We start from the raw sequence: 27,803 nt of genomic DNA, 5'->3' as shown, positions 1-27,803 counted from the left end.
GTAAAAGATAAAACTTTTTTTTAATAGTATATAAATTTTAATTTTATACAATAGATGAATAGAATAGAATAAATAAAATCCATTTTGTGCCCTATCAAAAAAAAAAAAAAAAATCCATTTTGTGCAAGAAATTAGCAAAGTATCGATGCGCGTGTGGCGCATGCATGTGGAATAACATCTAACTTGCACGTGTAAGTTTGTGGAGACACCATAAAAAGGAAGATAAAGGGGGCCCCTGCCATCTCATCATACAAGCTCACCATTTAATTCATGGAGTGAAAAATAAACGGTCAGTGATGCAACTGTTGACTTTTCTAACCCACAAAAATTTTGTCAAATTCTTTTTACAATTTTTTATTTTCACTCATCATGTTTTCTATTTCCACAAGCAAAAACTTAAAAAAATCACATATAAACATAGGATTCCCCATACGGGTTTAACAAAACAATAATGCCCATAACTAAGGCATATTAATCACCAAAACCAATTGTCCCAAACCCAAATTCCCAAACTGCAATCCCTAGATTTAGGGTACGCCAATTTCACATCTTCCCTTTGAATCCAACTTACCTTTTTTTTTCTCTTAGCCCTACTCACACCCCACATTTCCATTTCTTTGTCTTTCCTTACCTTATTTTCTCTTCAAATCCGTAGAAACCAATTTCTTGCCAAAAAAAAAAAAGTAAAAACACTCTCAACCAAATACGTCACCACCGAACCAAACACAACTTCACGCGCACAAAAAAAACAAAAACACAAAAAAAGGCCTCATTCAGTTTTCACTTCCCTCCTCTCCAAATTCCAATTCCAAATCCCTTCTCCACTCCTCATTCCCTTTGATTCATTCACTTCTTCCTTCCTTTACCAAAATCCCAAACCCTAATTCTCTCTCAAAAGTGTTTTAGTTTTGTTGAGTTTACTTCCAAAAGGACTAAAACTGCTTTTGGTTTTTTTTTGTTTTAGTTTTTTTTTTTTTTTTCGTTTTGTTTTGTTTTTGTGTTTATGTACTGAAAGTCTGAATCCCCAAACCAAACATTGTAGAAATTCTAGGGTTTACTTCAAATGCTCTGAAGAATCACTGTTTGTTCTTCTCTCTCTCTCTCTGCACACAAACAGTAGCAATGTCAGAGGACATGCTTCTACATTTCTCTTCCAACTCTTCCAACCAGTCCGACCAGTCCTTGCCCACTAAAATGGCCAAACTCGAGGCTCGAATGATCGGCAAAGCTTCCTCTGCCCCGCAGCCTCAGCAGCAGCAGCAACAACCGGTTCTGCCGCCACAGCAACAGCAGCAGCAGCCCGCTTGGCAGTCTGTTTCTTCTGCAGCAACTGCGAAATTCGGAGGAGGAATTGACGGCTTGGCCGCCTCGTTGAGTTCGAGTGATTCCGACGACGACGATGTGAGATTCTTGACTCTATAGTCCAGTTCTAGAGCAATGTCTGTAGTTCTGGTTGGTGATTGAGTGAATACATTGAATTTGAATTGAACTTGCAGTTGATTAATTGATTGGAATTTGAATTTTTTAGGGATATATTATATGTACTAGTTATGTATTGTGATATATTCAATCATTTTTTTGATTACAATGTTAGACAAGTTGGTACCTATAGTGTTGGATTTAGAGTTTAGACTACAGTCTTAGTTTTCGTATTACAATTGCATAATTTAGTGTTGTGAATCGATAAAATTGAACTAGGGTGTTTTGTCATTCACAATGATGGATCTAGTGACTATTTTATCTCTGCTAAGTATGATCTAGGACCCTGTTGCTGTTGCGAAGCATGTGTGTAGATATTGCACCAATCGATGAAATTATATGGATCTCAAGGTTTTGGATTGAGGGGCTTGTAGGATTGGAGTTTTGGCATTTTAGGATGCATAAACCAGTTAACCCCTTTCGTCGCCATTCCCAGGGCGTTTATATCTTGAAAAAGCATCTTGCTAAAGGTTCAAAGTAACAAACTTTGCATGAGTATTTGAATTGTACCGATAAAAAATATTTGTAGTAACTAAGTTTCAATTATTAATTTACTGAATGTGCTATGGTTTATTTAAGGGTGATATGGATGATATTGATTGTGTAATTAACTCGTAATTTCTTGACATCATGTGCACGGCCCATTTGCATTTATTGTCAATTGGTTCTGGTGGGTGGGGTCAGTTGTCCCATAGGTTTTACTGGCTAGAGGCGTGTCCAAAGGCTCTTCTTTAGAAAGGTTCCCTATGTAATATAAAAATAAAAAAAATTGAAATTTTAGGTTATGGGGTGGTTCTATGCTTGCTTAGGAGTATGCCATAGTGACCTATGTGTGAATATGTTAGTAATCTTGTAGTTTTAGAAACTTTAATAATTTGTTTTCCTTTTTAAGTTAAAATTAATATGTAATATCTTGGCAATCAATGTTGCATATTTTGTCATGTTTATGACTTGATTCACCATACACATGGATATACATATATTCATAGGCATAAACATGCGTATATATTCATAAATACACTTGAATGAGTATATTACTATTATTATGTTTTTTTCTGACTTTGATGGCATTGTTCTATGCAGAATGGAGGGGAGTTTCTAATACTAGCCAACACACAAAAGCGCCAAAAACTCAAAGAAGACGATGATTCAAATGTTTTTGAACGTGTTGAGGTAGGTTCTTGTTTTGATGAGTTAATATGGTGGGAACTTTGCGATGATTGATTGTGGATCACTGCCCGTGATATAAACATGCATGATCATTTGCATTTTTGGGAATTTTTGTTTATGCGGTGGTTTCCTTACTTGCTTAGGGATGTGCCCACGTATGGACTGTGTGCCCATGTGTTTTGCATATCTTGTTTTTAGAAGCATTACTAATTAGTTTTCCTTTTTATGTTAGAATTTTATATGTATTTTCACAGCAATAACTGCTGCAATGTTAATTATTTTATTTATGTGGTCATAATTAGTTGCCAATGACTTGTACATGGTTTGTTTTTCTGTATATATTTTGTATTTTGCTACTTCATTCCTTGCATGAAGTGGCTTTGTTTAATAAACGTTTTTTCTTACTTATAAAAAAAAAAAAAAAAGTTGCCAATGAAGTTTAGATAAAAAGGTACTTTCTCCTCCCATGAGAACAAGGTGGAGGGTGAAATTGTGAGTTCAAACCCTTTTAGATACATGTAACTTTATGATAAAAAAGAAAGCGTTTGTCTCATTTGGTCTGCTGAAAGATATTATTTTTTGGTCAAATTTTATAATTTGTGGGCCACATATTAACAAATATGTGACTGTAAATTTCAGTTTTCTGACTGATAAAATTGACCTGTCAGAATGGAGGAAAGTTTCTAATACAAGCGAACACTCAAAAGCACCGTAAACTTCAAGAAGATGATAACTCAACTGTTTTTGAAAATGTTGAGGTAGGTTCTTGTTTGATGAGTTAATTTGGTGGAAACTTTTGTATAGCTACTTTTTTTTTTGGTTGAGTAATGTGGCTTACTGCTTGTAGTTGCTTGTTTTGTAGCCTCTCTTTCCATGTGTGTGTGTTTGTATCAACATTACCTCAAAGTTCTTAAACGCACTCACTCACACATATCTGCGTGCACGCACTCACACGCATATGTGCGCACATGTGCGCGCACACATACACAGGTGTAGTTTCAAAAATAGAAAGGTCACTTGAAACATCGCATATTATAAAGATTGAAGTCAATGTTGGGTAAAACTCAATTTAAATGGTAAATTGATAGTGGATGCATTAAATGTAAAATTAATGCCTTCAAAATTAAAGTGTCAAATGCTCCATTGGTAGCTTTGTTTTGTGGTTCTTTATTTGATTGGTCTAGAGCATGGGGATTCACTAGTACTAGTTCTCTCCCTGAGGTTATAGAGTTGTTTTTCCTTTTTTACATAATTCTATTCTTGTGTATTTTTTAGGTTACTCTATGTCCTTTCTACATGGAGTAGTCTTTTTGCAATAAAACAAATCCTACTTATCAATATAAATAAATAAAGTGTCAAATGCACCCAAATAAGAAATACATTTATGGAATGCGAATTTTGGGACTGAGGCTTGGTTGTTTGTTTTTATGGAATGCTAATATGGATTGTTGAAGAAAGAGTATTTTGATTCTGTTTTCAAGGAGCAGGCCATGGCAAAAGCTTAGGTGATCTGCAGGATGAGTTTTTGCAATTATACAAGCTTGCACGCATGTGGGCACACACACACACACACACACACACACACACACACAAGCTTCCACTAAGTTTTTTGAAAGAAAATGGATTGCATACTAACGGGTAATGGGTGGGGAAAAAACCTTTCAGGCAATGGGTGATGGGAGGCAAATGGTTGTTGAAAATGTGGAGTCCAAGGCCAATTCTGATTTAAATAGAAAAAAACAAGGTCGTGGAAGGGGGCACTCTGTTTCAGGTCGGGGGCGTGGTTCTAGAGCTAATGATCAGACAAAATCACAGATTTCTTCTTCAACTTGTTCACCTTCAAATGGTCAGCTTGAGAACTCATATCATAAGGTATGCTCATTGGTCCGAACTGTTTTTATATTAATTCCTTATCTCTTCTGTAATTTTTGTCACCCTCAGCTTCATCTTATTGTCATTGATTTCATTATCTTGATTTTGTATTAATTAATTTGTAAGAGAAAATTACAAATTATCTGTATAATTTGAATGGCAATTTGAACATTAATGATTTTGTTATGACCGGACATTGATTATGATTAAACCTATAAAAAAGGATTATTATTGGAGCAGCAATTTGCAATATCTTGTTCAACCAGATGATACTTACTTCATTGGCTGGTAATTACTTGTAATGAGACAATTTTTGGCTTTAGAGTTTGTTTGAAATCAAATTTATGTTACCAGATAAGTGAGAAAGCAGTAAAATATATACTGTTCATATGGATGCTGAAATTAACAGGATTGACATGTCTTGCTCTTGCAATTTAGAAACTCTTAGGTGGGTGGAAAATGCTTAGGAAAGTTTTTAAACTGGCCTCCTCTAGGTAGAATAGTTAGGGACGTTTTTCTTTAACTTTTGAATATTATGGGAACTTTTCCCACAGCTCTCATGATTGATGTTGTGTTAGTAAAATAAAAGAAAGTGGATTAACATAGAAAGCAGCAGTTAGGTACTGAAAATGACAAGTATGGGGGTTGGTGTTTGCCATATGTCTTTGTAATCATTTTGGAGCCTCGATATGTGCAAGGAGATGAAAAGTGTGTATATGCTTATCTGAAAGGACATGGAATGTGTTAGATGTTGCTTGTACTGTGTTCTTATTTTTAGGGATGCTTGGTAGAAATTAACATTAAGTGTGCATTTGGATACCGTTTATTTTGCTGAAAACTGAAATTTGAAAATAATAAAAAAATAATAAAAAAGTACTGTTCACACATGGGTCACTGTTCATTTGCCTACTTGCACTGTTCATCCTAAAAAAAAAAAAAAAGGGCCAAAAACGCAAACGCAAACCAAACGGACACTAAGTTTTTACCAATTACCTCTAGTTTAAATGGTATTTTTCTCTAACTACAAGAATTGTGGAGGGTGAGATTGTGGGTTCCAAAACCACTAAGCGTGTGTCACTTACTAATAATAATAAAAAAAGAACATTAAATTTTGGCTGTTCATTAATTGGCATTCCCTTTCCCCTCTTATTTTAGCAGGATGGCAAGCCGAAAGAGCAGTTTTGGAGTGAGAATCGCTCTCCATTAGAGGTTAGATGAAGGGTTTTTGGTGTATTGTAATTGTTTTGGAATTATGTTTTAAGAATATGTTCTGCTGCTGTTTTGCCAAATAATATTAAATAAACCAAAAAGGAGGAAATTTTGTATGCGTACTACTTGATTTTTTTTTTTTTAAATTTTATTTTTAAATTATTTTAAAAGGAAGAGCTATCATTTATGCCAAGAACTTTGTTGCTCAACGGGCACCTTTTAGTGTTTTAAATGGAGATGTCTAGAGGTCAAATTTCTCCTTACCCAACTATCGAATTATCAAAAAAAGGAAGAGCTGTCATTTATTAAGTATATCTCAGATGCAAAAATGAAGAAGAAGAAGATTTTTATCTCACTTTTCAATTGATTTTTTGTCAAATTAAATTAGGAGGAGGTTGCATCTTTACGAGCAAAAGTTGCAGCGCTAGAGGAGGAATTGCGTAAATCACATCAAGAGGCTACTGATTATCAAAATCTTTGCCGCCAGTTAGAAAAGGTAGTATAATGGCAGTCAATAGTTGTGAAAAACTTACTATACATGTTATAGGGTAATACAATTTATATTTTAAACTGGTACCGATTTTTTGACATTAGTCTTTTAGAATGACTTTGTTCTTTTGTGAGACTGTGATACAGCACCTTCTTTTTGTTTAATGAAGTTTCTTATTTAATTGTGATTTCTGGCAGGAATTGAAGGACCTCAAAGATCACGAACAGCAAATGAAGCCCAAGGTTTGTTTATTAAGGGCCTTGATTGTGAATTTTCAACTTCTAATTTTATATAGGATTCTCTTATTTTATGACGTTTCTCAATTAAAAAATGGTGTTTTACATATTGTCAAACCATGTGGTTCATTTGGTTTCCAACAAAAACTAAAAGATGTGCACAAGATGAAGAGTGCAGTGACACCAAAATTTTGCTAAACTCTTACAGAAGAGCCATACTGGATTAGGGACAACAGTTGCACAAGGAAACTGAGAAGATATGAACATATGCATATTTTATATAAACCACAATGGTTGACACATGGCAGATTTAGGAAATCTATCTATATATGCCTGTGTGTTGTGTGGGTTTCTGTTTAGGAAAATATGTGGATTTAGATTTTAGAACACTAGAAAGAAGAGTTACGATTCAAGAATGACTAGGATTTTGGTAGGTAAGAGAATAGATTTGATTTAAGGTTGCAAAAGAGGTGAGAAGAAACTAAAATCGAATTTCCCCTCAATTTGTGAACAATGCATGTGAACAGTGTCGTTAGTATTGAGACTGAATATAAAAAAATAAGAGAGAGAGAACATAAAAGGAGAAAAAAAACATAATAAGAGTAATGTGTCATAATGCTCAAAACAAAATATTTTTAATAATCAACTCCATATATTTGCGTATTATAATAATACGCTTACATAGATTCTAAATCTTAAATTTTCCTAATAGAATTAGAACTTCTACATTGACTAATAAACAGAATCCTAATTGAATTGAAATATCCTAGAAATTAAAGCCTTCCTCCTCCGTACTTTGTTGGATTGAAGTGGTGCTTTACTCTCTCTGCCTTGTTTTTCTCTCTGCCTTTTTTTTTTATTAAATAAATTTTTTGTTAATTATCAAAAAAAATATATATATATATATATATATATTGAAGGCCCACAACTATAACTCACATCTGACAATTATAGAACTACGAAAGACCCTCTAATTGAAAAAAAAAAAAAAAAAACCCAATAAAGTAAAAAAATAAAAAACTAATAATGTAATTAATTACAGTGGACTCTTATTCTTGAGTTTTCCCTTAATTACAAGGACGCTTAGGTCAGTTGGCACCTCTTGGTCTCTCCAATGGACAGGTAGCCTAGACTCCCAAGTTTGACCCCCCTCCCCCAACTTAATCTATCCACACAATGGTTGCACCACAATAGTGTCATTTGCTTTATTATTTATTTTGGATAGATTTCACTCACTTTAATTTTCCTGAGTTCTTACTTGCCCTTTTTTCTTGTGAACATGCCTTCAGTTGTTGATATATTCATTCTACATATTTTTGGCTTGCAATTCTTTGGAGTGTTGGAAAGGGGATTTGGTGGGCATCGCAATGTGGATATTTGGGGTACTATACCTCTATGTGATATGTGGCTTCTTTGGAGAAAATGCAACAATTGCACATTTGAAGGAATAGAGTGCTTACCCTCAGAAATGAAACCATTATTATTTCCAATCTGTATGATTGGATGGCTGCTTTAAGTAGTCATTCATTCTCTACTATGCTGGATTTTTTGGACTTAAGCACTTTTCATTGACTCTTTGACAACCCATGTAACTAGTGTACAGTGGTTGCACTGTTTTTCTTCTCTTTTGAATAATATTTTCCTGTTACTTATCAAAAAAGATTCAGTACTTATCCCCAAAAAAAAAATTTCTTTGATTTAGCGTACCAAGATGAAACAAGCTTTCTGCTTCTATGCTTTGACCTAGATTATCTTACACCAAGAACGTAATGTGTTGATTTTTAATTGGGCTTATAGAATGCATAGAAAATTACCTTTTTTTTCCTTAAAAAAAAAAAAACCTTTTATGCATAAGAAACTGGTTTGTGATTGTTTAATTTCTAAGTTATTTTTTTGGATAAGTATAAATGCAATTCATTAGAAATTGAAAGCATAAACAGGAAGTATACAAAACTAAAAAAAAAACAGCAAAGTGAAAAGGGAGAAAAAGAGAATGAAAAGAGATACTAGCCGTGATATTAGCGGCAAAACTGTAAAGAGTCTAGAAACTCCATCAATGAGTACATAGAAAGAGTAAATGACTTTGAATCCTATCCATAAAGAGTCTATTAATCTTATTTACTATTCATCTGTAGTTGATGATGTGAAATTCAATTATTGGGGAAAAGTATATCTACTTCTAATTCAATTGGGCTAAACTATAGAAGAAATGAAGCTCTGTGTTGATTTTTTAATATATATATATATATATATATATATTCTTTTTATGGTGTCAAGCTAATATCTATGAATTGTCATCGACTCTAGAGAAAGGTTAGAAGGATGGGAACTTTTCCTGTAAAAAGGAAATAAGCCTGAGATGGAAATGAAAACATCCAAATTATTTTTACTGAAAAAGCTCCAACCTTGATAGTTATTCATGATCTGTTGATCTATAAGGGGCAGAGTCGAGCATAGAGTTAAGCTCATCCTTTTCATTTCCAGCCATGCAAGAAACTTTAGGCAAGCATGCAATGATAATCTTAGTGTTTTCCATAAAACTTAAGATTATGATTGATTTGTTACATATTTAAATTAAATGCCTTATATTGATTTTTCCCGCATCGCTGTATTATGAAATGTATTTGGCTTATAAAAAATTATTTTTTATATTGATTCTTTTAACACTTATTGTGATTCCCCCCTCCCCGAGGGTTGGGGAGGGGGGGGGGGGTTGCTTGATTCTTCGGAAAATTGCAACTAATATTGGCTGATGTATTTTACCATGAATCTTGTCTTTTATGATTGTTTCTTTTCACATGTGAGGGATTTTTGAAGGAACAGCGATAAAGCTAGTTTGGTGGGACAAAATCATTAAATTCTATCCTGGGCATTGCTTCCTTCATTTGAAAAAAAAAGCTTTCTAAAACATCTTAGAACAAGGTTTCTATATCTTCCATGGTTTTGAGACAAGATGCACCGTGTAAAGTAATGTCCACTAGTTGCTTTTTTTTTGGATAAGTGTAATGTCCCCTAGTTACATATCAACAAGAAAAAAGTAATGTCCACTAGTTATTTGGTTGGCACGTTCTTGTGACCGTAACTGATTTCGGTTTTCTCTTGTATTTTTGTTGTCCACTCTTATGCAGAGAATCAAAATAATATCTGATCTACTGATATCTGTTTCAAAAGCTGAGAGACAAGAAGCTAGGATGAAGGTACGGCAGGACTCTTTGAGACTTGGCAATGTGGGTGTAATCAGGTACTACGTTAATTGATTTATGCTTCTAATAACTGTACATGGAATAAATTTGGAATGCCTTGTTTGGTGATAATGATGAGCGAGAGAGTACGAGAGAATATTGTCAAAATGGAAAGTGGAAACTTGGTATTAATTATATATGATTGCAGAAAGAAATCAAAGAAAAACAAAAGCAATCATGTAAAATTATTAGCCATCATTTTGTAGAGATTTGACTTTAATATTCATATTTTGGGAAAAAAAAAATAATGAGTAGTACATGCTATATATTATATGCTTTGTTGCTGCCCCTCCACTTATTTTCCTTCCAATCTTTCTGGTTAATCTCTGTTCCCCAGAGGAGACCTATGTCAGTTACGAATTGGGGTGAAGTTTACCAACAAAATTTGTGGTGATATTGTAGCTTGTAACTACATATATTTGTAATTTTAGCTCAACAGTGAATCGAAAGAGAAAAAGAAATGATAAAGCCTAGGTAATTAAACCTAGGTTTCTTAATTGATGACCCCTAGGAAGGAGAAGGTGATCACGTGATGTAGATGCTTTTTTGCATAGGCTATTGTTAAATGTTTCCAAACAAGTAGCAGGATTCCTGACTAAACATAAAAGTAATTTGGAAACTCTGAAACCAAGTTGAAAACTACCAAAATAAAATAGAAAAAAAAAAAGGAGGAAGAAGATCCAAAACATAAAATGACTCATGGGCTTTTGGTGTAGTCCATTCCAGCAATTACCAGATTACCTCTAAAATAATAAAATTAAACTTTTTTTAAAAAAAATTTGATAACGTAGTGAACTTTTTTAGAAAAGAGCCGTTTGGACTTCTAGCTAGTGAAACCTTTGGGCACTGACTCCACCCACCAAAACCAGTTGCTGAGTAATCTAGGGGCATTCACCCCTAATGGCTAAGCAGTTTAAAATTAGACCATATTCTTGAAATATTTTGATATATAAACTAGCTCCTTCTTGCTACAATAATAGTGAGTGTGTATATATATATTTTCATATTGTTACCATCTTAGAGAATGTTCATGTAGGCTTTTTTCTATTTTTGGGGAGGGGTTGTTGGGGGGGGGGGGGGGGGGGGCGGTTGTGGGAAATTTCTTGCAGCCTTCAATGCTGAAGAAAGTCATTTTTCCAAATAAATTGGAACTTTCCTAATCTTTGCACATATTTCCATCTTTTTCTTTATATCGGATTGATCATGTTCTCTTGTGGATTGCAGAGCTGGAACTGTCATATCGGAGACATGGGAAGAAGGGCAAGTGTTAAAAGATCTTAACTCTCATCTTGTATGTTGTTTCTAGTCTTTATTTTTACTTCAATAAATTTGGTTACTTCTGAACTTTCTTCATGTGCCAATTTTGTTTGAATCCAATGACATCTCCACCTCATAAGAGTTTGCTTTTTTAGTAAGTAAATAATTCATTAAGAAAGGGCAATAGGGAATCTTGTACATGGAAAGTCTATAAGAGATAAACCAACAACTATCAATGAAAATTATAAAGATCAATCAGCTCAATTAAATTTGAAAAAGAATACTGTTCTGTGGCTGTCATCCATTCATGTCAGGATCTTTTTTTGATAAGTAAAGGAAAATATATATTAAAGAAGAACACAGCCCCGTACATAGGAAATGTACTAGAAAGGCAAACACCTCAAGAAACCAAATTACAATGATCAAACAAAACAGGAAGAGAAAAACAATAAAAAGATGGTATAACTAAACACCATTTGAGAAGAGTAAAAAAGAAAAAAGACTTAAACTCAAGAATGGACCGTTCACGACCCTCAAAGCTTCTAGCATTCCGTTCCCGCCAGATACACAACAAACAGTGCGGCACCATCCTCCATATAACAATATTACGATGACGCCTGAAGTTACAAGACCAACAATCCAACAAATCCACTACCCTTTGCGGCATCACCCAACAAATACCAAACAAGCAAAAGACCATACTCCACATCTCATAAGCCAAAGGACAGTGAAGGAGGAGATGATCTACAGATTCCCCACACCTTTTGCACATAAAGCACCACTCAAGGACAACAAAATGTCTTTTCCGAAGGTTATCAATAGTTAGAATCTTGCCTAAAGCTGCAGTCCAAGAGAAAAAAGCTACCCGAGGGGGAACCTTCGATTGCCACATCATTTTCCACGGGAAAGAAATGGCGGAAGAGGGGGAAAGGGAGTTATAATACTTGCTCACCGTGAAACCCCGACTGCTGGACAACTTCCAACAAAGTTTATCAGAACCAACACCTCGTACCTTAGTGGAATAGATCAAAACCATACACGAATCCAAAGATTGTAACTCTTGATCATTCACTAAGCGACGAAATTGTAAGTCCCAAAAAATACTCCCGTTAGCATAGCACAAAACCTCAGAAACCGAAGCATCCCTTGTCCTACTAATATTATATAGATCTGGAAACGCCTCCTTAAGAGGACGATCCCTACACCACACATCCTCCCAAAATTTAACACGAGTACCATCACCCACATCATACTGAAGGACCTTAGAAAATTCAGCCAGCCTCTTCTAATGGACTTCCACAAACAAACACCATATGCCCCAGACACGGATTTTGTACACCAACCACCCCCCTCATTCCCATACTTCGCCCCAATGACCCTTCTCCAAAGGGCATCATTCTCCACACCATACCGCCACAATCATTTTGCTAATAAGGCAGAATTAAACCTTCTCAAGCACCGAATGCCTAGCCCTCCATTCGTCACTGGCCTACATACCTTCGACCAATTAACTAAATGAAGTTTACGTTCGTCACCAATACCATTCCAAAGAAAGTTTCTTTGTAATTCCTCCATCCGCTTGGCCACCTTAACTGGAATAGGGAAGAGAGAAAGAAAATAAGTAGGCAGGCTAGAAAGAGTACTCTTAATAAGGGTAACCTTGCCCCCCTTAGATAAATACAGTCTCTTCCATCCAGCTAGCCTTTGCTCCATCTTTTCCAAGATAGGATTCCAAACCGTCTTATCTTTAAAGGAAGCACCCAACGGAAGACCAGACTCTCTACAGCCCAAAATCTCCACTAGCTCATGCAGATTAGGCACATCCCCAACAGTAACCAATTCAGACTTACCTAGATTAATTTTTAGCCCTGACACCTCCTCAAATCTAGAGAGAATCTCACGCAGAGCTGTTATATGATTGCTATCAGCATCACAGAAAACAAGAGTATCGTCCGCAAACAACAAATGGGACACCGTCAACAAGGAACCAAAAGCATTCCCCACTGAGAAGCCCGAAAACTGACCTGACACAGTAGCTGCGTCCAACATAAGGCTCAAGGCCTCCATGACAATATCAAAGAGAAAAGGGGATAATGGATCACCTTGCCTCAGTCCTCTAGAACTCCCAAAAAAATCAAAAGGACAACCATTGATCAAAATGGAGAATTTAACAGTTGAAATACAACACTTGATCCATCTTCTCCACTTGTCAGAAAAACCACACTGCTGTAACAAAAACAAGAGAAACTCCCAATTCACATGGTCATAAGCTTTCTCAATATCCAATTTGCACAACACCCCTGGAACCCCTGCCTTCAGTCTACTGTCTAAACACTCAGAAGCAATAAGGACAGAATCCAAAATCTGACGACCTTTTATAAAGGCGTTCTGAGATTCTGAAATAAGACCGTGAACCACCCTTCGCATTCGATTGGCTAACACCTTAGCGATAATCTTGTACAACCCTCCCACCAAACTAATAGGCCGAAAGTCTTTGACATCCACGGTATCATTTTTCTTAGGAATGAGAGCAAGGAAAGTAGCATTGAGACTCTTTTCAAACACTGCATGGGCATGAAAATTATGAAACACGTTCATAATATCAGATTTCATCAAGCTCCAGCAAGACTGAAAAAATGCCATAAAAAAACCATCTGGACCTGACGCTTTATCACCATTGAAATCATGGACCACTCTAAAAACTTCATCCTCATCAAAGGGCCTGTCCAGCCAACTAGCATCTTCCTCAGAAATGCTAGAAAAAACAACCTCATCCAAAAGAGGTCTATGGACCTCACTTTCCAAGTATAACTGCCTATAAAATTGAGAAATGCACCCCTCAATGATCCTGGGATCCGTGGATAACTCTCCATCCACCATAAGCCTATTGATGGTATTGCTTCTTCTATGCGAATTAGCAATACGGTGAAAAAATTTTGTGTTCTTGTTAGGATCATCTTAAGAATAAGAGTTGGAGGGTTAGGTTGAACTCATGTTATGATCATCTTTTGTGATCATATTGAATAATTGATAGTGTTTTAATCCTGTGTGATGGCCAATAGCAATTTTTGTAACCTTTTTGCTATGTCTTTTTCATTTCCATAATTAGATCAATTAATTATTATTATTAATTTTTTTACATTTATGAGGGCCACTGAAGCTTCTTCTTCTTTATTTATTTATTTTTATTTGCATAAGAAGTAATAGTTAAAATGTTATAGATTTGGTATTAAAAAAGTCATCTGGTCCAGGAAAATTATATAGGTGAAGACTCCAGATGCCTAGTTGTTATATTTACTCTTCTTCAAAGTTCTAAACATATTACTGAGAAAGTGCTAGTGACATCAATTTAATTTGCTTTAGCTTTAGTTATAATCATAAGCCATATGTTGGAGTATTTATGACATAGCATACAATAGTATGCGTGGATGTTTTCCATAATTAATTAAAGAAAGCATTAATCATAGTATCAAGATGCTAGTTAGTTGCTAATAAAAGATGCAATGGTATTGGATTACGTGGAGATATGGAATGGTGTTGTACACTGGATTCCTATAATTGTGAGACCAGCTGACTAGCTTAAGAATGGGAGCTGGAAATGTTTTCCAATTTATTTGAATTGCTGAACTCGGCCAAGACTTATGTGGGTATGGAGGATTAGATGCACTGGCAACTGGATAAGAATGGTGCTTTAGTTTCCAATAGTTTTGTGAGGCTTTGAGAGGTGTTGCATCCTTAGGTTTCTTTGGAAGCCAGTATGGAGGGTAAAAATTCCTACATAGATAGTGTCTTTTGTGTGGATTGCTGACTGGGGGTGAATTTCTAAGGTGGTGATCAGGTGATAAGAGTGTTTCTGTGTTAGTGATATAGCTCTAAGACCTTCTGGTGTAGAGTTTGGAAGGAAGGTTGTTCTTCTTTGCTTAATGTGGAATGTATGGAGGGGGAGAAATAGGAGGACGTCCAAAGATGTGTATTTATCCATAGAGGAACTCCAATCTCAGTTTGTGGGATCTTTATTTTATTGGAGATCTTTGGATGTGAGTTGATCTCCAACAATTTGTGATATTGTTGATTAATTGTATTCGTATTTTGCCAAGGATCCTTTGGGTTTACATCCAGCATACACTATACACCATAAGTTCCTTTTGTATATTTCTCTTTCTCCTTTTTTCCCTATAACAAATATGGTCTTATATGTAATTCTGGTTTAACCCTTTTTTTTCAAATTGAATTATTTACTTACTAGAAAAATATATAATTCCCTAATGAAATTCCTACTTCTGTTGGGACATCCCTCAAAGGTTTGGAAGAGCCAGCAACCAAATTTCTGTTGGCTGTTGAAGCTGAGTTACAGCAAAGGGCTGTTAAGGAAAAAACCGAACAAGCCGTGAAGAGCTCAGGGAGGAAAGGAATAAGGGAATTGAGGGGTTTATTTAGCTCCATCAATTATGGTTCAGCTTCCTCAAGGCGATTTGGTAATGGTAAGGACAGGGCTCTAATTATTCCCCAATGAATTTGAAGATTTTATCTTGGAATGTTAGAGGTTTAAATGAGAAGGAAAAATGGCCCAAGGTTCGTAATTTTTTACATTCTTGGAGGGCTGATATCGTTTGTTCGCAAGAGACAAAATTGGAATGGGTTACAAGAGGGCTTGTTAGAAGTATTTGGAGTTGTCCTTACATAGATTGGTTATATTTGGGTTTTGAGGGTGCTTCTAGTGGAATTCTGCTCATGTGGGACAGAAGGGTGGTTGAAAAGATAGAGGAAGCAGTGGGGCAATTTTCGATTTCGTGTAGGTTCAAAAACGTCAGTGACCAATTTGAGTGGGCTTTCACTGGTATCTGTGGTCCAAATTTGAATAGGAAGCGTCAATTTATGTGGGAGGAATTGGCTGGCTTGATCAGTTGGTGGAATTTGCCTTGGTATTTGGGAGGTGATTTTAATGTTATCCGTTTTCCTTCAGAGAGGTTAGGGGCGGGAAGATTTACTCGCTGCATGTACGACTTTTCAGATTTTATTTCTCTCCATGGGCTAATGGATATTCCTTTGGAGGGTGGTCTTTTCTCATGGTCTAACTCTTCCTCTGCCTCTAGAATTGATTGGTTTCTCTTCTCTCCGGTCTTGGCAGAATACTTCACTCTTTTCTCCCAAAAAAGGCTTCCTAGAGTGTTATCCGATCACTTCCCAATTCTTTTGGAGAGTGGGAGTCATCGAAGAGGGAGAATTCCTTTTCGCTTTGAGAATATGTGGCTGAAGGCGGAGGGGTTTTTAAATAAGGTGAAGTCCTAGTGGGAGAATTACCACTTTCAAGGGACTCCTAGTTACATTCTTGCCAAGAAGTTGACTGCTCTAAAATCAGACCTAAAGAAGTGGAACGAAACAAATTTTGTCAATATTGCAGCCAAGAAACAACTTTTATGGAGTAAGCTGAATGTTTTAGATTTAAAAGAGGACCATCACTCTCTAATAGAGGTGGAAAAATTGGAAAAAACTACTTTGCATACTGAACTTGAGAAGGCAACCTTGTTAGAGGAGATTAGCTGGAGACAAAAATCTAGAGTGTTGTATTTAAAGGAGGGCAACTCCAATACGAGGTTCTTTCATAGGATGGCTAATTCTAATAGAAGAAATAATTGTATTGAAAACCTTATGATTGATGGGGCTTTGTCTTCCAACCAAGATAGGATTGCTGACCATATTGAACATTTCTATATGAACCTATACTTTGAACAGCAAGTGCAGCGTCCTCTCCCAGATGTTTTGGATTTTCCTAGGATTTCAGGGGATAATGTGGTTTGGTTAGAGAGACCTTTTGAGGAAGCTGAGATTTTTGAAGTCATCAAGGAGTTTAATGGGGATAAATCTCCTAGGCCTGACGGTTTTTCGATGGCTTTCTTCCAAGCTTGCTGGGGGACTCTCAAATTAGACATCATGGCTGTGTTCCACCATTTCCATGTTACAAGTCAGTTTGAAAAAAGCTTGAATGCAACTTTTATTGCTCTCATTCCTAAAAAAGCTGCTGCGGTAGATGTAAAGGACTTTCGGCCTATCAGCCTTGTTGGGGGGGGTTTATAAAATTCTTGTTAAAGTTTTGGCTATTCGTCTTCGCATGGTTTTAGGAGAGATCATCTCAGCTCCCCAAAACGCCTTTGTTCTAAATAGGCAAATTCTTGACTCCGTTCTTATTGCCAACGAATGCCTTGATAGTAGATTGAAGTCTGGTCAGCCAGGGTTGTTATGTAAATTGGACATAGAGAAAGCCTTTGATCATGTGAATTGGGGTTTTCTTACTCAAGTGCTTGAGCGTTATGGATTTTCTGTTAAGTGGAGGCGATGAATTTCTTTTTGTTTATCTACGGTTCGTTTTTCTATCCTTATTAATGGTACTCCCCATGGGTTTTTTGGAAGTTCAAGGGGGTTGCGGCAAGGTGATCCTTTGTCCCCCTTTGTTATTTGTGTTGGTTATGGAAGCCATCGGTAAAATGTTGGATAAGGCTGTCCATGAAGGTCGTTTGTCAGGTTTTAATGTTGGTGTTTCTACTGGAAGGTCTTTGATGGTTTCCCATCTCCTTTTCGCTGATGATACTCTAATTTTTTGTGATGCTAATATTGATCAAATGCTGATTCTCCGTATGGTGCTCATTTGGTTTGAGGTCGTGTCTGGTCTGAAGGTAAATTTAGATAAGTCTGAGCTGGTGGCTGTGGGAGTAGTTCATAACATGGATCTTTGGGTGGCTGTCTTAGGCCGCAAGCAAGGGTTTCTCCCAATGAAATATTTGGGTCTCCCTTTGGGGGCAAAATTTAAGGACAAGTCAATTTGGAACCCAATTCTAGAGAAGATGGAAAGAAAATTAGCAGGTTGGAAAAAAATATATTTATCCAAGGGGGTAGAGTCACTTTAATTAAAAGCACTCTCTCTAATCTTCCTACTTACTTTCTTTCTTTATTCCCTATTCCTGCTTCGGTCGCCAACCGAATTGCTAGGCTCCAGCGGGATTTTTTGTGGGGTGGCCTTGGAGATGAGCCTAAATTTCATCTGGTTGATTGGTCTATGGTGTGTTTTCTGCTTGCTTTACGTGGGTTGGGGATTAGGAACCCGAGAACTTTCAATGTAGCTTTATTAGGGAAGTGGTTATGGAGATTTGGGCATGAAAGGGATGCTCTTTGGCGTCAAGTGATAGAGGTGAAGTATGGTTGTGATTGGGGTGGTTGGTGTTCTAGCTCTTCCTCTGGTCCATATGGAGTCAGTTTGTGGAAAAATATTAGAAGGGGGTGGCACTCTTTATCTCGGTTTGTTCTGTTTGAAATTGGAGATGGTTCAAAAGTGCAGTTTTGGCTAGATAGTTGGTGTGATTCTTCTTCTCTCGCTGACCGCTATCCTGAATTATTTAGGATTTGTCATAGCAAAGAGGCAAGTGTGGTGGATCTAATGAGGTTCACCAATGGTGTCCTCCATTGGGAGATTCATTTTTGTAGGGATGTGCATAATTAGGAATTGGAAGCTTTCCGGAGCTTCATCAATACCATTTATTTCACTCCTATAAGGGGGTTTGGGGAGGATAAGAGATGTTGGCTGCCTTGTAAGAGTAAGGAGTTCACGGTTAGTGCTTACTATCATCTCCTAGTTGGTCATAGTGAGCAGTTTTTCCCTTGGAAAAGCATTTGGAAGCAGAAGATTCCCTCTAGAGTGGCTTTCTTTGTTTGGACCGCTGCCTTGGGGAAATGTCTGACAATTGACAATTTAAGGAAAAGAAAGATTTGCATTTTGGATTGGTGTTATATGTGTAAATCTAATTGTGAATCTGTTGACCATCTTTTTCTTCATTGCCCGGTTGCTTTGGAGTTGTGGGATATGGTGTTTGGTTTATTTGGAGTTTATTGGGTTATGCCAATGTCTGTTGTTAGGCTATTAGCTTGTTGGCAAGGTCGATTTGGTCACCATCGTAATGGAGATATATGGATGGTTGTTCCTCATTGTTTGTTGTGGTGCATTTGGAAGGAGAGAAATAGTAGGTGCTTTGAAGACAGCGAATGTTTCATGCCTGACATCAAGCTTCTATTTTTCAGAATTTTATTGGACTGGTTCTCTTTGTGGAGGAACCATCCTTTTTCTTCTATTTTGGATTTACTTGATTTTTGTAATGTTTGTTCTTGATTTGTTCACCCCTGTATACCCCCTGTGTACTTGGGTGTCTCTCTTTTTTTATCAATGAATTTTTATTACTTATCAAAAAAAAGAAAAATGTCATCAACCCTTTAACTGCCAAATTCTTGTTAGATTATGTTTTATGTTTGTTTTTAATATATAAATCAGAATCTGTCATTTTGTCTTTGATTTTTATATATATATATATATATATATATATTTATATGAGTATTAGAATTCCATTAAAAAAGCCCAAAATAAAGCACCATCCTATTACATGGGGGTGTATACTAAAGACTAGCGAAGAAAAAAAAAGGGAACAAAGAAAGCAAGAAGATTAACATCTAAAAGGTCATTTTTTGCTAATCGTGGAGAAATTGAAGGAATTGGAAGTTCACTTGTATAACTTAGATTACTAGGAATATCTGAAGAGGGAATTCTCTTATTAGGAAACTGTTGATATGGTTCTCAGCCTGCAGAACACTATGACACGTTTTACATGAGTGCTTTTCAGTAAGTTGTTATTATCTGCCGTTATTGAAAGCTTCATTGTCACAGAATTGCTGCCCAAAATTCCATTTATTTTCAGTTTCATTAAAAATATGAATCCAAGCTAATAATTTGTAGAAGACATTATAATAACACGGTTATGCCTTTTACTAGAGACACTTACTTGAAGCTAAGGAGGCTATTGAGCGGCAGCGGAAATCATTGAAGAAAAGACAGTCTGGTAAAATTTTGTTGTTTTGAAATTTTACAATTCCTACTTCCCCATTGTTCTGGTACTACTTGTGGCGAGTCTATGATCCAGTACTATTTTAACAGTCTCTTGGGTCTATTTTATCATTTGGACATGTGCTTATTCATTTAAGCTCCCTTGGTAATTCCCCTCTTATCCCTTCTCTCACATAGTATCTGCACCAAGCTGGCTTGTGCATGCCTGTACCACCTACCATCTGGGTAGAAACAATTACCTTTGTAGTTGCTTGTGTTCTTAGAATTGGTAATTCTAAAGTTTTTCCTCTTCTCTCCCTTTGTTGATGGTCTTTTCTGGCCCGTAAGCATTGATCCTGTTTTAGCTCAAATGGCACCTCCCTCCCCTTGAAAGAGCAAGGTGAAGGTGAAGTCATGGGTTCAAGACACCATTAGGTGTGAGTGTAATTTACCAATATAAAAACAATAGTATTGATCATGTTGTATTGCTTTGAGTGACAATTCTGTCCTGGTGTATATACGGACAGATGATTGGCTGTTTCACCATTTGAATTGGTTTGCTTGTCTGCTTTCTTGGTCCTACATATAGCTGTGTATGTCAAACCCTTTTTTCTATCCCCTTCCTATACTGATCAATCCTCTAACTCCTTAAAGGGAGTTGTTGGTTCATACTTTAAATTAAATTACCTCTTGATACATATTTTTACACACCCATCACCCACACCCACACCCACATACACAATAGTCATTATCTTCATACAGCTTTGTCATTTGTCAACTTTCGGAGTGCTAATGCAAGTTTGCGGTTCTTGAAGATAAGGGAGACACGGTTGATACTGAAACTGGAATACAAGAAGAAGATTTTCTCATCCAAGACGAGATCTATAAATCCCGTATAGCCAGCATCAAACGTGTAAGATCAATTGTTAAAGTACAACTGATTTGGTTATTCCATTTCACCTCTGTTATGATTAATGATTGCAAAGATTTTGTTTAACATACATGTACATCCATTGACATTGAGATTGGATTTTCTGTAGGAGGAGGAAGTTATAATTCGTGAGAGGGATCGCTATGAACTGGAGAAGGGAAGGCTCATACGTGAAATGAAACGCATAAGAGATGAGGATGGTTCTCGTTTTAATAACTTTCAGATTCTTAACCATAGATATGCCCTTCTAAACCTTCTTGGGAAGGGAGGATTCAGCGAGGTTTACAAGGTCAGAACTTTGCTGAATCATTATGATATTTGATAAAATTTAAATATTTTCCTCCAAAAATTGTACCAGCCTTCTGGTTACTCAATCAAAAGTCTAGATCATTCCTTTGCCTGTAGTGGCAATCGTAAAGATAAACCTTTTTGCAGTGATTTGAAGTAAGAAATTTCCAGCAGGCTTACGACTTGGTAGAGCATAGATACGTTGCATGTAAGCTTCATGGTTTGAATGCTCAGTGGAGTGAAGAGAAGAAGCAAAGTTACATACGACATGCAATACGGGAGTACAATATTCACAAGACGCTGGTGCATCATCATATTGTTAGGCTTTGGGACATTTTTGAGATTGATCAGAATACATTCTGCACCATCTTAGAGTACTGTAGTGGTACGTAGAGGTCCTCACTATTTTATCTATCTGGTGGTCCTAGCTTTGGTCATGGGCATGAATTTGAATTTGCCTCACCTTACCCCCTTTTCTCTTTTATTTTTACTTATTTTTCTCAGGGAAAGATCTTGATGCTGTTCTTAAAGCAACACCTGTTTTACCTGAGAGGGAAGCTAGGATAATTATTGTACAGATATTTCAAGGCCTTGTATACTTGAACAAAAGAACACAGAAAATTATCCATTATGATTTGAAGCCTGGAAATGTTCTATTTGATGAGCTTGGTGTTGCAAAAGTGACTGATTTTGGTCTTAGCAAGATTGTGGAAGAAGATGTTGGATCCCAGGGTATGGAACTTACATCACAGGGAGCTGGAACATATTGGTGAGTGATGCAGATCTGCATCTATGCTTGCTTTTATTATTTGAATTGTGTTACTCTTCTGTTTGAAGTAATGCACATCAATAACTGACAAACTCTCCTGCTTCTGATGCAACTTCTTCACTTGCATTAGCCAGGTTTAAGAACTACCTTCCTTACTGTCTGACTGTGGTTGAGCTGTGGGTGTGTGACGCAGGACAATCAGAACAAAACTGAAACAACGATAAAATAAATGGATATGACCTAGGAGTCGGCACCTAGGCCTTACTTGGAGTCAACACTAAGCGGAAAAACCACTAGGAGTCAGCACCTAGGGTAGACCTGGAGTCAGCACCAGACCAAAAGAGACCAAACTGTCATTTTTTTCATTCATCAAAATATCAGTTATCTCCTCAAGGAGTACAATAGGTTGCCTATAAAGGATTGCTAAACCTTAGTTCTAATTGGCTGGGAAACCCTAATTGCCTTATTACAAAAATAACCTTGCTTCCAAATTAAAATACTAATAGCCTAATAAACTAATAGAACCTAAAACATAAAAATACAATTGACTTGCAAACATAAATAATACTAAATAATAATCTTCTTGCGTCTCCTGCATCATTCTCCTCTGGTTGAAGAAAACTCGACCTCGAGTTCTAAAGCGTTGAAGGATTAGGATGCTGACAAGTAACACTTGCTTCAAGTCTAGAATCACCCTAGGGAGCATAGAGAAAAGAAAAATCTTGAATTCCACCATGTCAAACTCTTCTGGAATAACAAAATCAATGTGTGGAATCAACATAATCTTAGCTTGAACCATTGGAAGCACTATTTTATCCACTTTCTTTATTTTAGCAAACTGTTTGTCTTCATGCACCAAGGAAGGTTGATCAAAAGCAGATTCATTAGCTTCCAATATCACATCATGTGCACCCTCTAACATAATACTCTCTTTAGACACCATCTTTTCACCTTGTTGCTCTTCAATAGATTCATTTCCTTGCACGCATGTTAAAGCAACACTTGTTGAGGCACGTACGTCTGTGTCAACATTAGGCTTTGGTGTTGCTAAAGGATTCTCCATGACCAAGATATCATCATCAATGTTGTCTTCTATTGAGGCAACAATAAATTCATTGTGATCAAGTATCCTTGGTTTCCCAATTGAATCAATTTGAGTCTTCTTTTTCTTCATCTGAGCAATCCTGTCTTGAACATCTTTCATGAGCTTTACAGATAATTCCTTTAATTCCTTGGTAGATAATTCCTTGATAGATTGTTCAAAAGTGCGCTGAGGACATGAAATGGGATGAGGATTCATCGTATTTGCTTCAACTTGAAAAGTACCACACTGAGATTGGGGTAGATACTTAGCTCGAAAGTATGATGACAAATACTCATCACAAAGCTTTTCTTTCATATCTTCCCAAACACTAATGGCAGGTTCATAATGTAGATAGCGGAAATATTCAAGATTCTCCCAAAACCTTTGTACTCCACCTTTTAACTTCAACTTTGCATACCTAACCTTTTTGTTATCTACAAAATTTGCTTGCTCAAAGAATTGCTCTATCCCATTCATCCAATAGACAAAATCCCGTGGACTAGTTTTACAACCATCAAAATAAGGTGCTTCAGATATTGCCATAATAACCCAATGAACAAGAATCTTATTGAGTGATGTTTACTGGGCTGATCATATTGTGGGCGTTTTTTTTTTTTTTTTTTTTTTTTTTTTTTTTTTTTTTTTTTAATGGGATAGTTGGGTCAGGTAAATGCTGGGTTGAAGTGGAAGTGGGACCTATGGTTTTAATTGGACTGAATAGGCTGGGCTAGATGACAAGTTTGAGCTTTTGATATACCTTCTTTTTTTTCTTTTTTCTTTTTTTGGGGGTATTGTGTTAGGAAATGGTGGATTAATGCAGTTCTCAAGGGAAACAAAAACTGCCGGATAGCGTTTTAGAAACAAGTGTGCTGGAGTCTTAAAGGTTAAAACAAAAATCTAGGTGACAAATTACCTTTTAGATGGGGTTGAGGGGTTGCTGGTGGACTTGCTACGGCATGGCAGCGAGCAAGTGATGGTCATGGCAGCGCGAGAGAAGGATGGAAGGGATCGAAGCTGCTGGCAGTGAGTTGCTGCAACTGGGGCTTGCTTGTGTGTATAGATCTCCAGCGTGAGGAAGACCAAAAATTGATGAACCAGGGTCAGTGGTGATAGAACTTCTCTGTCTTTGTGGTTGCAACTGGTTTGGTGATTTGAGTATGGGCTTAGGATTTGTGGCCGTGGGGTTGGGGTCTTGGAGTGATTAGGATGTTTGTGTCAAATTGTAAATGGTGGCGATATGGTGGTGGTGCTGGCAGGATTTTTTTTTGTGGGGTCTTCTAGTGGTGGTAAGAAGTAACTCTGATTGGGATTTCTAATGAGTTGTGACGATGGTTCAACAATTTTTTTTTTTTTTTTTGGTTCTGGATTGACTGCGATGATGCTTCAAACAGATTGGTGTTTGCTCTGATACTAAAATTGACGCAGGACAACCAGAATAAAACTAAAACAACGATAAAATAAATGGATATGACCTAGGAGTCAACACCTAGGCCTTGCTTGGAGTCAACACCAAGCAGGGAAACCACTAGGAGTCAGCACCTGGGGTAAACCTGGAGTCAGCACCAGACCAAATGGCCATTTTTTTCATTCATCAAAATATCAGCTATCTCCTCAAGGAGTACAATAGGTTACTTATAAAGGATTGCTAAACCTTAGTTTTAATTGGCTAGGAAACCCTAATTGCCTTATTACAAAAATAACCTTGCTTTCAAATTAAAATACTAATAGCCTAATAAACTAATAGGACCTAAAACATAAAAATACAATTGACTTGCAAATATAAATAATACAAAATAATAATCTTCTTACGTCTCATGCATCAGTGTTTTTGTTTGTTTGTTGTTGTTGGGTTTTTTTTGTTTGTTTGTTTGTTTTGTTTTTGTTGTTGTTGTTGACTAGAAGATGAATGTCATTAACAAATGTTTGTTAGTAATCATTTTGATTAGTTTGGGGGAAAGGTTTGAACAGAAATCACTTTTAGATTATTTGAAGCTTGTTGTGTGTTGTGAATTGGTTTACATCTTTCATTTTCTCCATGACATCTTTTTTTCGCTATTTGGATAAGGGTGTAATGCTTACCAATTATTCTTTTTGTTACCTGCAGGTATTTGCCTCCCGAGTGCTTTGAGCTCAGCAAGACACCTCTCATATCATCGAAGGTGAGGGATTTTCTGAATTGCATATTTCCTTATGATTCATACAGTGGAGACCAAATGCCTTTCCTAGCCTCTGAGTTCTACTTTTTTTTTTTTTTTAAATAATCTTGAATTTCTTTTTGGTCTATTAGTATTTTGGTCTCTTAATTGACTAATTGTTAGTCTAATCTGGACAAGTAGGGGTGTGCAGAATATCTGCTTGACCCTCAAACCTGACCGATTTGCATCCGACTTGCCCACCCCATGCCGGTCATTAAGTTAGGCGGTTTGGGTTGGGTGGGTTAAACCCCCAAAATGGCAGATTGGGTTGAGTAACGGATTGAAACATTGCCAACCCACTATAATCCGACCCGCCCGCTTAATTATACATAAATAGAGAAATATATATTAATTCAAAAATTTTAACCTTATATTTTGTATTTAAAGTTAATAAATTCACCTAATCAATTTTTATAGCTAATCAGTAATCAATTCCTTAAACAAAATATAAAAAATCAACATTGAAACCCTAAACTCATTTTAACCGTATACTACATACACTCTGTATTTAGCCTTCACCATCAGCCAACATTGAAGCTTTTTTTTTTTTTTTTTTTTTTTTTTTTTATCCCTTCAATTCTTCACCTTCCATCAGTACTCTCCTAGACAACCACAAATGTAATTTTTTTTATGTCTTTTATTGTTTAATGTTTGTATCTATATTTTTATTGAGTATTTTGTTTGTCTTTTTAATTTGGGTTCCATATATTCTTGTAAATCTACAAAATATTTTTGTCTTTTGATCCATTTTATATATTGTAAAAAATGTTATGGTATTACATGTAAAGCTAGCTATACCTACAAACTCAAATCAATCCGCTGAAGATGCAAACAAATACAAAACAACATGTAACATTAGAATGAAAAGCTCAAGGTCATTTAGTTTCTAATAATAGAGTTAGTTATACTATTTTGCATGTGTAATACTCTTAGTTCCGTTGTGCATCCTATTGTGTATTTGGAAGGAACGGAATTGGAGGACTTGGATAGCTCCGGTGATCAGGTGCTTGCTTCTTTTAGTGGAATTCTTTTTGATTAGTCTCGGGCTTGGGGACTCATGTCTAGTGATTCTCTCCCTTCTTTTCTTAGCTCCCTTTCTCTTTTTTAATTATTCTGTTGTTTGGTTTTCTTTTATGTTTTTTCTGGGTTTGCTCTATGTTCTTCATGTATAGAATAGACTTTTGTATGTATATCATTCTTACTTATCAAAAAAAAAAATATGGTTAGTTTAGGCACCAATGTTTGTTATCCTTATATGTAAGTATATACACTCTGTAATTTATCAAAAGAATAATGTCAACCGGCCCAACCTGCCTAACCCGCTAAATTGAAACCGTCAAAATTTGTACCAATCCGCCGGATTTAGACTTTGGTGGGTCAGTGGTGGATTGAAATTTTCCCAACCCACTAGTTACAAATTGGATAGAAATATTGGTCTATACCCACCCAATCTGATCCGCGTACACCCCTATGGACAAGTGCTTTCAAAGAAGATCTTTATTAGTTGGTTAGTTCACCTGAAGTGTTTTTACTTGACAGGGTAGCTTATTAATGCATTTGGTTTCTAAACACAATTAATACTGTTTCTCCTTCACCTTGTTTCTTCCTCACTTTGGTTTTGAGCTTTTTTAACATGACATCTCTTGGAAATCAGGTTGATGTTTGGTCTGCTGGAATTCTGTTTTACCAAATGCTTTTTGGCAGACGTCCTTTTGGGCACGACCAGACACAAGAACGGATACTACGTGAAGACACAATTATCAAAGCAAGGAAAGTTGAATTCCCTTCTAGACCTGCTGTTTCAAATGAGGCAAAGGTGAGTTATGCCCTTTGATGAATCATTTGCTCAGTGCTGGGGAAAGAAAAGAAACAATCTTTTTGCTCAATCTATTAGTGAAATAATCATTTAGTGTTGGTTCAGCTGGAACTTACATGTTGAAACTTTTGTTACTCTAAATAGTTGGGAGATTCAGTACCTTGACTTTACCATGGCAGACGAGAATGTAGGGAGAATTTGAGTAGCTTAATGATGGATTTTTGTATACCTTTTTTTCACAGGAATTAATTCGTCGATGTCTAACATATAACCAAGCTGACAGGCCAGATGTTTTAGCTATTGCGCAAGATCCGTATCTCACATACTCAAAGAAGTAATACTGTATAGTCACAGATAAAGGGGCCGAAGAGCAGGAAGTTACAATGCCTCCTCCTTTGTTCAACGTTGAACAGAGCAATACCTGTATGGAATTTTGTATAGCTTACATAGGTTTAGTCATTACCAGATACTGGCTTTGTAGCTGATGGGTTCTCTCCCCTGCTCCAATAGGTGTGGTGTCTGGGGTTTTTGTGGTCTTGACCCTGTGAATTGTGATTTGATTTGATTAGGGTACAGGGTTATAACATTTCATTTGTTGTAATTTTTCTGCTCTTTGCTTAAATATTCTTCTCTTTTTCGGTTGCTTTTATATCTTGCTAATTGGACGGACGTTTTCCTTTTGGAATATAGAAAAAGAAAACAGATATCCCCAAAATGAGAAATGTGGGTTTAGCTCAGTGCGTGGTTGTAAAATATGTTACTATGCTGTAAAACAACGTATGTTTGCTTTTTTTTCTTTTTCTTCAGAACAAGTTCGTTTATTTTATGAAAATCAAATAAAATGAGAAATGCATGTCTTATAATAATAATAATAATAATAAAAATAAAATTTCCATATCCAGTGT

The 27,803-nt window shown here is 36.3% G+C and overlaps 1 protein-coding gene across 5 annotated transcripts; it reads left to right on the top strand.

Annotated features, from left to right (window-relative positions):
• The first annotated feature begins 450 nt into the window (after positions 1-450).
• On the top strand, positions 451-27,520 carry LOC115982021 (serine/threonine-protein kinase TOUSLED). Of its 5 annotated transcripts, none has more exons than XM_031104510.1 (17): positions 451-1,401; positions 2,563-2,652; positions 3,318-3,407; positions 4,315-4,521; positions 5,680-5,730; positions 6,119-6,226; positions 6,418-6,462; positions 9,585-9,697; positions 10,923-10,989; positions 19,765-19,831; positions 20,631-20,728; positions 20,856-21,035; positions 21,206-21,419; positions 21,539-21,803; positions 24,992-25,046; positions 26,737-26,898; positions 27,141-27,520. In XM_031104510.1, the coding sequence occupies exons 1-17, from the start codon at positions 1,123-1,125 to the stop codon at positions 27,234-27,236; spliced, it is 2,187 nt and encodes a 728-aa protein (XP_030960370.1). In that variant the 5' UTR covers positions 451-1,122; the 3' UTR covers positions 27,237-27,520. The 5 variants fall into 5 exon arrangements, with proteins under 5 accessions (XP_030960370.1, XP_030960354.1, XP_030960387.1 ...); XM_031104494.1 differs by having other exon boundaries at positions 452-1,401; positions 5,677-5,730; XM_031104517.1 differs by having other exon boundaries at positions 453-1,401; positions 21,209-21,419.
• The last annotated feature ends 283 nt before the right edge of the window (positions 27,521-27,803 follow it).

Source organism: Quercus lobata, chromosome 1, assembly GCF_001633185.2.
Source record: "Quercus lobata isolate SW786 chromosome 1, ValleyOak3.0 Primary Assembly, whole genome shotgun sequence".
In the NCBI taxonomy this organism is placed as follows: domain Eukaryota; kingdom Viridiplantae; phylum Streptophyta; class Magnoliopsida; order Fagales; family Fagaceae; genus Quercus; species Quercus lobata.
Note: the sequence above shows the minus strand (reverse complement) of the source record. Positions and strands in the feature narration are given on the sequence as shown.